Source organism: Cicer arietinum, chromosome 6 (genome assembly GCF_000331145.2).
Source record: "Cicer arietinum cultivar CDC Frontier isolate Library 1 chromosome 6, Cicar.CDCFrontier_v2.0, whole genome shotgun sequence".
NCBI classification, from domain to species: Eukaryota; Viridiplantae; Streptophyta; class Magnoliopsida; order Fabales; family Fabaceae; genus Cicer; species Cicer arietinum.
The window spans coordinates 6461010-6472487 of NC_021165.2; the positions used below are offsets into that span (position 1 = coordinate 6461010).

General features: G+C 28.0%; 1 protein-coding gene and 1 non-coding gene across 3 annotated transcripts; both read left to right on the top strand.

Moving 5' to 3' along the window:
- The first annotated feature begins 4862 nt into the window (after window positions 1-4862).
- LOC101498860 (probable magnesium transporter NIPA7) lies at window positions 4863-9318 on the top strand. 2 transcript variants are annotated; one of them, XM_004503822.4, is made up of 9 exons: window positions 4865-5276; window positions 5397-5453; window positions 5548-5638; window positions 6014-6174; window positions 6259-6386; window positions 6521-6658; window positions 7560-7652; window positions 7741-7858; window positions 8545-9318. In XM_004503822.4, exons 1-9 carry the CDS (start codon window positions 5156-5158, stop codon window positions 8673-8675), a joined length of 1038 nt encoding a protein of 345 aa, XP_004503879.1. In that variant the 5' UTR covers window positions 4865-5155; the 3' UTR covers window positions 8676-9318. The 2 variants fall into 2 exon arrangements, with proteins under 2 accessions (XP_073226106.1, XP_004503879.1); XM_073370005.1 differs by lacking the exon at window positions 7741-7858 and having other exon boundaries at window positions 4863-5276.
- Window positions 9319-11198: 1880 nt separating this feature from the next.
- On the top strand, window positions 11199-11270 carry TRNAH-GUG (transfer RNA histidin (anticodon GUG)). Its single transcript has one exon. It is a non-coding gene; the product is annotated as a tRNA-His (tRNA).
- Window positions 11271-11478: the final 208 nt, after the last annotated feature.

Here is an 11478-nt window from a genome sequence, read left to right on the forward strand (position 1 = left end):
TCTCTCTCATTAATACACACAAATCTCCTCTCTTATTCAACACTTCTAACTAATTTCCATTTTTTCAATGTGTATGCACCTTTTAAAATTTTAAATCATATTTTTATTTATATTTTAAATATTATTAAAAAAAAATATGTTAAATTTAGATTTTTAATAACAGATAAAAATTTATATTTAATTTATCTATGTTGAAAATTCTAAATTTATATAAATGAATTTTTATAATAGTTTAAACATGATTATAAAATATTATTTAAAATTAAAAAAATTAAATATAAATAAACTTAAAATAGAGAGGAAAAAATGCATACGAAAAAGAATTTAGAAACTAAAAGTTATAAATTTTTTAATAAAAATTAAAAACAAAATATTAGAGTTTTATAGCTATAAATACTTTATATTATTGTATTTAACTAACCTAAGATTCAGTCAACCAATGAAATGTCTCCTAATGGCGAAGGGTACTTAAAGTAGAAAGTTATCCAAATGGGTATATTACACATCCTTGTGGTTGTGGGTCAACCAAGCAACACTCACTACGCTGAATCTGACAAATGTTATTTGATTTCGATGTTCGGCGGTGGGAACAATTGACCATCTCGTGTGTAACCAAAATTACACTTTCCGCTTTCGTCTAGCCCCCTTTGCAAGTTTGGAGCTTGGAATATAGCACACTTGATATTGGTGTTCACATGTTTTCACTATTGGTCATCCAATTCACTATTGGTTCATCTAAGCTCATATTTGGTATTAAACATGCAATGAGTCAAGCCAATTCATATTTTACCTAAATGTGTTTAAGAATATGTTTTAAGTGTTAGTTAATTTTTTATTGGAAAATGTTAACAATAACAAGTATTATTGAGACACTTATTAAACAACTAAAAATCATAATTTTATAATAAAAATGCATTGGTATTTTTGTTTTTAAAAGCTTAAAATTTATTATTTTCAATGCAAAATTTCTAATTTTGATTTCTTTAACAAATGCTTTTAGGGCACTTGTTAACATGACATATTTTTAATTTTTACTAATATCAATTAGAGTAAATATTTATTTAGTCTATGAAAAAACTTTGAGACTCAATTTAGTCCCTGAGAAAAATAAAGGAACTTTTAGTCCCTAAAAAAATTAAATAAAGATAATTTAGTCTTTATCTTTTTTACACTTTGATAAGGACCTCAAGAGCATGAAGATTATTCATATTTTAATAAATTATGATGAAGATTATTTATTTTAATTTGATTTGTAATAATTCATAGTTTGCTTTGATTTAAAATTGTAATATTTTAATTTATATTAAGTTGATGTTATGTGTAAGTGAAGATACTTTGCTTATTTACATTTAATTTATTTTAGAAAAATATGATGTAAGCTCAATATGAGTCTAGAGGATAGTGTTATGATCCATTTAGATTTAGAGATAGTATTACCATTAATATGTATTTGTAACCTCATTGAGATAAGTTTGAAATAAACTATAATTTCTTTCATGAAAATAGTGAGTGAGATATCTCTCCTCATTTAGTTATCGGATTAGAACTCGCTTGAATCTTATCAATTGTTTCATTATTATTGTGACAATTTATCACTGACTTATCAATCATCATTGATTGTGTCAACTTCGCTATCATCTTCGCTTAACTCATATTTGTTTCTTTCATTTCTCTTTTATTTTACAACTTTGTTTCAAGAAATCACTTGGTAGATCTTTCATCTTTTATAGTCAACTCAAATTCATATCACATTTTGTTTGAGTGATGAAAAAGAGATGGAGAAAAGAAAAGAAAGTAAAAAATAGATAAAATTAATAGAAATTAAGTTATTATTTAATAGTTTGTTATATGAGAACTTAGTATAAAGAAGGTGGGGACTAAGTTGTCCCAGCTTAATTTTTTGAAAGACTAAATTACTTTTATTTTTCTCATAGATTACTTTTATTTGACTAAATGGCTCTTTACACTATAAATTAAGACTTTTATGAATTGATGGAAAAGTATTTCAATGGAATTTAAAATACCAAATTTAGTATAAATGTTGATTTTTTCATAAAATTGAAAGTCATACAATATATACATTTTTTTAAAAATATTTAAAAAAATTATATCTCTTTGACTGACAACTCAATCCAGATCAACACATTCATCATTAGTTGGGTTGGTTTGGGTTTTAAAAAAACCAGATAATTTATCCATTTCAACTAAACCAATAGAATTTGATTGAGGTCAGATAATGAATTTGGTCAAAACCGATTAAACCTAAATCCAAACACCTTGTCAATTGGAGATTAACTTATAATGTGAGAGACTGATTTTATTGAAGAGTGAAAAAGTAAATATTTATTATATTTTAAATTATGAGACTATTATAATAAAGAAAAATAAATTTTGTTTGTTTTAAGTTTTTTAAAATCTCTCTATAATACGTCTTTTGACTTCCTCGTTCGAATTGAAAAATAAAATGAAAATTTATTGTTGAGATTGTTCAATTTGAAGTTTATCATTTTTATATTACTTTCCTTTTTTCTAAAGTTCTCTTCTCTCGTTTCTTTCTAAACACGTTGAAGTTTATCATTTTTATATTACTTTCCTTTTTGTTTTTTAAGTTCTATCCTCTCATTTTTTTCTAAACTCGTAAGTAGAGTCTTAATCATAAACAAAAAATCATATAAGTGATTATATTTATTAGTATATCAAGTACGAATAAAAGTCTCATATTATATAAAAAAATGGAAGTTAAACAATATATAATTGTGAAAAGGTGAATATGTAAATTTTAATCTATTTGTGTAGTTGTTTTAAGCTCAATACGAAGAATCTCTTGGACTCCTTCATAATCCAAGCTTAAACGATTAAAATATTCCAGCTAAAGATGGATCGACGGACAATAATGAAAACAATTTAAATTGAGAGAAAATAATTGAAAATCAATAATTGTGTCCTATAAAAATTAGAATGCTAGGTGAGGTCAATCAATGACAATGACTAATGACTTCCAAGAGCTAAGGAGCAAACAAGGATCTTGTCTAGAGATGTCAAATAGGTCCATCTCGTTTGATTTGTTTTTATTTGAATGATTTGATTACATGAACATGTCAATTTAGATTGATTCACTTTATTATTGAGTTGCAATTTATCAAAATTGATTCGTCCACTCTGAACTATGTAGGTCAATGGTTAGTTCAACCTATTTGTCTTTTGACATTTTCCTATTTTAATTAATAAAACAAACAAAATTATAATATAAAAATACTTTCAATCACCATATACTACAATATAGATAATAAAATAAAATTATAACACATAACACCACATTAATCAGATAACAAATGTCTCGCCTAGTTTATAGTATTTCTTATGAAGTGAAACTTCATATATAACAAAATGAGACATTTTCATAACAAAACAGATAACAAATAAATCAAGGTTGATATTTTTTATTTGATAATGAGAGGAGCATGCAAGAAATTGAAGAAATCTAATTTATTTGGAAAGAAATCAAATTTGGTTTAATTTATTTCATCTTAACATGGACATGTCTGAAGCCTTAAGGATCAGCTCGACCCGACCCTATTTTTAAATTGGGTTAAATGAGTTGGGCAAAGAAATTCAGTTGTTTTTGAACTAATTTTTTACAACCCAACCCATATTGAAATAAAGAACAATTATGTAGATGAAATTGACTTCGACGTATGTTTGAATTATATCAAGCAAAATTGATTTTGTCTATAAAATTATTTCCAACTTGAAGTTATAATTTATAGGTTTAGAGTCTACATACGATTTTCACATTGTATTTTATTATTCAACCCACTTTTACATCAATATATATATAAACATAAATCATTTTACATTCAATTTATTTTTTATTAAAATAAATTTTACAAAATAAATTTTTTCAAAATTAATTATCATCATCGTCGAACCAAACACAAGTCAGAATACTTAACTAAAATAAAATGAGTGCAATGGACATGCATTATAAGTGTAAAAGAGTTTTGAAGTGATATCTAATGAAAATTATCTCTTTTTTCATGTCATATCGGTAAAATTATGTGAAGTGATTTGACTAAATAGTAAATACATTATTGTTGTTAGATGTAGACTTCAGTATTGGTTAAGTACGCATGAGTTTAGAACAAATTATGTCAAACCATCTAAAATTGAGTTTATAATTTACATGTCAAATTCCAACTAATTTTTGTATTGATTTAAGGGGATTTACGTTAGTGTGGGTGCAAATGAGTTGGTTCATATGATGAGATTTTTATTTTTTATTGAGATGTTCATTTTCTTGAACTTTTTGTTCATTTTATATTTAGATCATTTTTTTAAGAAAAAATATATTGAACTTTTAATATTTTTGTCGATAGTTGAATAAATTTTTATTAAGTAAATCATTTATCACGATGGTGGTGCAATGACTAAGTGAGATTAAGAGACTCACTTAAAAAAATTCAGTTTTTATACCTACAATTTTAAGTGAATTAATCAAATAATTATATATTTATATTTTCACCCGGACTCAATCACTCAAATCCATAAATATCCACATTTGCTAACTTGTATAACTCACCTATAACTCGTCTAGTTAGATGTTAGTGCACAATTATGTTAGTATATTCCATGTTTTCAAATAAATTGGACTTGGGTTGCCTACGGTGACAGATCGACGCAGTTTGAGGCACCGAATAATCTGTTACGTTGTTTTAAATCCGACGATTCATATTACCAATGAGTAAAATTAAATACAAATGATATCAACCCTTAATTTAAAATTAGACGGTCTTGATCTGAAAATCGAAATCCAATAAAATTAGAGTAATAAATAATAGACCAAAATCGAAATGGCCGCCGGTGTAAAATGATTAGCCCACAAAAAAGCACATAGAGACAGAGACAAAAGCGCCAAAGATTAACACCAACAACAAAATCGTTAAACAAAACAAAATAGAAGCTTCTTGTTATTTGTTGTGCTGAGAACACCGTGTGTTCTGCGTTGGGAGTTCAAAACAGAACCCGCAACTTCATTCATCCGTACATAATTCTAATTCCAATCTAGGGTTCCATGAGTTCAATCCTCCATTCAATTCAACCACCTTCTTTTACCATCTTTGGTTTTCACGCCCAATTTGAATTTGAATTTGAATAAATGATCTCCACCAATTTAACTGGTTTAGTGTTGGCGATGATTTCCAGTGCTTTCGTTGGTTCCAGTTTCATCATCAAGAAAAAGGGTCTCCAACTCGCTAGGGTCAACGGTCCCCCTGCCAGTGAGTCTTATCACCATTTTCCTTTATCCTTTTTAAAAATTCAAATTTTTTAGAACGTTCATGGTAAAATTCAATTTTCGATAATGTTCATGGTTTTGTGTTTGCATTTATAATTTACAGGTGTTGGAGGGTATGGTTATTTGCTTCAACCTCTCTGGTGGGTCGGAATGGTTACCAGTATGTACCTGTTTTTTCAATTTTTAATTTTTAATTTTTTGGTTTTTTAATATTTACTTTGATTGATTGACATTTTTGTTCAAAATTGTTTCAGTGATTGTTGGAGAGATAGCGAATTTTGTAGCATACATCTATGCCCCTGCTGTGCTTGTCACTCCATTAGGTGCTTTGAGTATTATTGTTAGGTAAAATCTCATTTATTCTATTTTAAAGGATTCATTGTTTGCTTTGGGGGATGTTTGGATTAATTTATTCGAGCTTATCTACTTGCATAAGCTTTTGTTAGACTGTTTGGAAGAACTTATGAAAATACCTTTTGACATGTTCATAAGTTGTTTTCAAGTAATTTTCATATTCTTTCCTAGATGATTTATGAAAACCTTACAGCTTGATAGAAAGCAATTTAACTTTATGTTATCTTTTGTTATATAAATAGTTTATACATAAACACTTATATGATAAGGATTTAATTAAGTTGTTTATAAAAAAAAATTATTATACCATATTAGCCTTTTTAATTACATCTCTGGTGAGCTAACAATTTCTGTGGAATTGGATAGTGCTGTCTTGGCACATTTCCTCTTGAAGGAAAAGCTACTGAAAATGGGCATGCTAGGGTGTCTTCTATGCATTATAGGATCCATTATTATTGTACTCCATGCACCGGAAGAGATGTCTCTTAGTTCTGTACAACAGATATGGAAATTGGCCATTCAACCTGGTATGCTATTGTGCCATAATGCATGTGCCTAAATATTGAATCATGTAATTTTTTATAGTTATTGCTTTCTATTTTGGCTTACAGCATTCCTCTCGTACACGGCATCTGCAATTGCCGTAACATTGTTCTTGGTTTTGTATTGTGCTCCTCGCTTTGGCCAAACTAATATTTTGGTTTATATTGGAATTTGCTCTATAATTGGCTCGTTGACTGTAAGTGACCGACTCTACCTAGTTATCTTTGTTTGGATATTCTTGCATGCTCTAAATTCTAATAGTGACTAAATTATATACCAAACTCAACCATTTGTTTTATATTTCTGATAAAATTCATTTTTTTCCCTCAGGTTATGAGTGTAAAAGCAATCGGCATCGCAATAAAACTTACATTTGAAGGTGCAAACCAGTTTTTCTATTTTCAAACATGGGTTTTTACAATGGTTGCTATTACCTGTGTCATTGCTCAACTTAATTACCTTAATATGGTTAGTAACACTTATTTTATTGTTAATATAACATAATTATACCATTAAGTTTACATGTGTGATTCTAGCTGTGGTGAACCTTCTGATTGAGGAAACTATGTGAGCTCTGTATTATTGTTTATTACTATTTTAGTTTTCGTCGGTATCAGAAGATTTACAAATTCATTTTTGCAAACTGCATATGAAATATTGATGTGAAAAATCTTCATTCTTACTTGTTTCTTTGCTATGATATATTTATTAAACATTTCATACTCGCTCCATCCCAATACATAAGCAAAAATGGTTCAAAGAAAGTTGATGTATTTTTGTCCAAGAGTACTATCTAATCCTCTAATGGAGAATTTGCAGACTTCTAGGACAAGTATTACAAATTTTTTAAAGTGAGCTTTAGATATCAACTCATTCGTCGTTGTTTGCAATTTTACCATAAGAAATCTGACTGATTGTAAATGATAGGTACCTGTACGTCCTGTTGTCTAGATTGATTACTTTTATTGTCAATAATAATACTTGTTTTTAACCTGGCCGTTGAGTATGTATAAAATCTTTCTGTTTGCTATTCAGGAGCATTTGGAATAAAATGTTTGGTTTATCTTTCCAATATCGGAAACGATCTAGCTTCTCTATTGATTTCCTATTATGTATAATACGAGGAATGACTATTATCAAGCTTGTATTTTGTTTTTCTTGCAATTCTTTTCACTCCAAGTGTCCATTGAAGTTTTTTGCCAAATTAATTTGCATATCAAATTAAAACTGTTTGAAGGCTATGTGAGCTGAAGCCACCCCCTGAATTGATTTACTAGAATCTTGTTTCCATATTTTTAACTGTCATAATTTTCTTGTAATTTGATCTTCAATATAGCTTCTGTCGTGATCAACTCTTGTATGGTTGCAGGCATTGGATAACTTTAACACAGCAGTTGTTTCTCCAATCTATTATGCATTGTTCACAGCTTTTACAATATTAGCCAGTGCAATTATGTTTAAGGTTGGTGTTTTACAGAATAACAATATGAAAATTTATTCATCATAGGAGACATTTTAATGTTCAATTAATTTTTAAATCCTATCTTTAGGACTATTCTGGTCAAAGTATAAGCAGTATTGTATCAGAGCTATGTGGTTTCATAACTGTTTTATCTGGAACAACTCTATTGCACAGTACAAAAGAGCCAGATCCTCCAGTCAATCCAGGTAATACCTCACGCATTGTGAAAACTTGGATGATATAAATTCCTTATAATTAAATGTGGCAATAAAGGGTATCTAGCTTGCTTGATCTCTAATACAGTATGCTTACACCAATGGTTAAAAATTTAGATAATGTGAAAGAACTGTTGCAGAATTATCCTTTGTTTTCAATATATCTGGAATTCGAAAAGGTCAACATTTATAGATGAAAATATTTCTTCTTTAAATTATTTGGTACTACACCCTTAAAAAAACACTGGGCTTGAACAAGAGTAGGAACGTAAGAGGTGGCCAAGTGCACGAGACTCTCACGATTGTAGTGTTTGGGTAGGTCTAGTTGTTTGTAGCTTTAGGAGGTGTTTGTTTCAAATTTTCTAAATTTATTCCTGGAAATACCTTTCCAAGGAATACAAGGATGAGAAATCTATTCCTAGGTACGTTTCTTAAGATGCTTTTCGATTTTGAGAACTTGACATCATGCAGAGGTATTTGCGAGTTTTCTGGAGTCAATGTATTTTGTACATCTTGTCCTTAAATAGTATTCAATATTTAGGTAAGGGTCGTATATTCAACATTCAGGACAGTGATACTGGAAATCATTTGCTCATTTCTAATGATCCTAATTTAGGATAACTGACACTGTTTTCTAGTAATAAATACATCATCTGATTATTATTCTTCACATGCAGATTTGTATACACCATTGTCTCCAAGAGTATCATGGTATATCCAAGGCAACAATGAATCATGGAAACAGAAGGAGGAAGATGTGTCACCGTTTAATTTAATAGCAATTATACGGCAAGATCATTTCAAGTGACAGCAAGTAGCTTAAACCACAAGAAGCTTCATCTGTTATCCTGTGATGTATCCAACCATTGAGCAGCTAAACATAGCATACATACTTTTCATTTTTCATAAGCATCAGAAATGTGCAAATATTATGGGAGCTTGGCTCTGTGATTCCATATATTCTGATTTTATCATCACACTGTGCTGGCAGAGAGGAGAAAGTGCTACTGCTTCGCTTTTCAGAATCTGTTCTCTGGAAGAATGTGAAATGAAGGCTTGAGTTCTAATGTTTTAAATGAGTGATTTAATCACCTTGTTTACAATTTTGTATACCTTATGTTAACATGTATTTCTTATTGGTTCTTACTGCCACACCACACATGTTTTCTAATTTATTATGGCTAATTTTTTTTTTTCCTGGAAAAGGATTGGTGGGTCCTTGTTCTGGTGTTTGGCAGATGTAGAAGCTAACCCATGTATGTTGATCTTTTAAGAGTTATAAGGCTGAATTTGTTGTTGGGGTTAGAAGAGTTTAGGAGCAGAGGGACAAAAGTATGTTGATCAGTGCAATTTTTATGATTTAACTTGTACTTGAAAATTGTTGATAGGATGTTTTTCATGATTGGAAAACTTATGGATTCGATATTATGTGAAAACGTTTTTTATTTTTATGTTTTAAAATGTGTTCATTTTAATTTGGTAATATGGTCTAAGATTTTTGACTGAAATACTATGATGGAAAGAAGATGAAATGTTGGTCAAGAGATAATGTATTTTCAAAAATAATAAAAATAATTATTTTAATATTTTTATGGCTAAATTACATTCGTGGTCCTTTAACTTAATTTCAGGTAACGTTTTAGTCCCTTATCTTTTTTTTTTTGATTTAGTTCTTTATTCCTAATAATATCAAATAAAGTATGAAAATATGAGTTTATTTGAAGATTTGTGTTACGGATTTGATGAAAGTTGTATTATATTGAAGAATATAATTAATTTTATGAGTTTTGATTGAATTTTTGTTTAAAAAAGGATAACGTTGTTGAAATTTTAAAGCATAAAATATCAAATTGTCATTTAAAATTAAAATAAATGACTAAGTCGGAAAAAAAAAAGATAAAGGACTAAAACGTTACCTAAAATTAAGTTAAAGGACCACTAATGTAATTTAGCCTATTTTTTATTGTTTTCAGTTTCCACAAATGTAGGCATTGTTTACTTCAAGAGAGTCTATTATCTCTTTGTTATACAAATTTTTAAAAATGAAAATATAAAATATTTAAAGAAAAAAGAAAATATAAAATATTTAAAGAAAAAAGAAAATAGACCCTTATATTTTAAATAAGCTCTAATTAAAATTAATAAAAAATATAAGGATGATGCAACTTTAAAATTGCCTTAAAAGTTATTCAAAGGAATTATCATTGGTTACTTTTTACAAGTGAGCGTACCCTTTTAGACTTCACAATGGTCAACAATTGTGTTACACATGCCAATCTTTTGAATCTTGGTTACTTTTTACATGTGAGCGTACTCTTTTAGACTTCACAATGGTCAACAAAGGTGTTACATTATATGCCAATATTTTTTATCTGAAAATTGTTTAACTTGGTCTTTAAAATTAACTTATTATATAACTAGTTTAGGGAGTTATTGGGCTTTTCAAAATAATATAAGTTACAATATTTTATACAGTTATTTAAAAAGATTCAATTATTTGATTGATAAAAAAAATATAAAATTGTAAACAAAATAGTATAAATGAAAAATAAAATTGGAAGAAAAAAGTTATACTCAAACTTGATTTTTTTAATGAGTGTAAATATTTTAAAAAACTCAGCTATTTGATTTTGAATAAAGAAAGAAAAAAAAATGTTAATAAAATAGTTTAAATGAAATTCATATATTTTTGTTAGGTATGAAGGAAAAGTTAAATTAAATTTTAATTTTATGACATAGCATTAAAAGATTAAGTGTTGGGTAACATAGCAACATAACTATGGTCTATGGGTAGAGCTGTCAAAAAAGCATTAAACTTCAAGATTTTTTTTATAAAATTTCTTACTAAACCCCTAATTTTAGACCCTTATTAAAATAAATTTTTTAAAATTTTGGCTCATTATTTTACTGAGCTTAAGGCATTACTTTTTGAGGTTTTTTTGTCTAAAAAAATTTTTAAATTTATTTTTCTCGAAAAGAATTATTATTTTTTAAAAATTTTAAATTATTTTTTTCTCGAATTAGAAAAATTTCAAAAAAGAAATTAAAACTTTTTTATCGGTGAATTTTAAGAAAAAAAATTAAAAAAAAAAGTCAAAATTTAAAAAAAAATCGTAAAAAGGGTGGACTTATAGGTCCACCAAACCCACAAAATTTTAGGAGTTTTTAATTATAAATTTTTTGGTCTTTTTAATATATGGGCTGAGATTAATAATTAGTAGGCTTGAGAGTTTTATCTACGGACACTCGAAGATAAAAAAATTATGAGGAAAATGATAAAAGTTAGGGGTATATGATAATTACATTAAGTAGCATAACATTAATATCTCATGTGGCTGTAGTTTAGTGGTAAGAATTCCACGTTGTGGCCGTGGAGACCTGGGCTCGAATCCCAGCAGCCACACATTTTTGTTGGAATTATAAATGATTATACTATGAACCCTTTTTTTCTTCTCATTTATTTTCCATTTGCTTATTTTTTCGCATGCCTGTTTGCTTCTTACTTTTTTTTGGACACACCTTCAATTGTGCACAAACAAAAAGTACCAATGTTTCATTGATTGCAATAAGAGTCTTGCTAATAAATATCTAAGGGTCTCTTTATCAATTAT

Coding starts and splice junctions, on each gene's coding strand:
- LOC101498860 (XM_004503822.4), top strand. CDS start 5,156: ATGATCTCCACCAATTTAACTGGTTTAGTGTTGGCGATGATTTCCAGT. Junction 5,454..5,547: donor GTGGGTCGGAATGGTTACCA/GTATGTACCTGT, acceptor AAATTGTTTCAG/TGATTGTTGGAGAGATAGCG. Junction 7,859..8,544: donor AGATCCTCCAGTCAATCCAG/GTAATACCTCAC, acceptor CTTCACATGCAG/ATTTGTATACACCATTGTCT.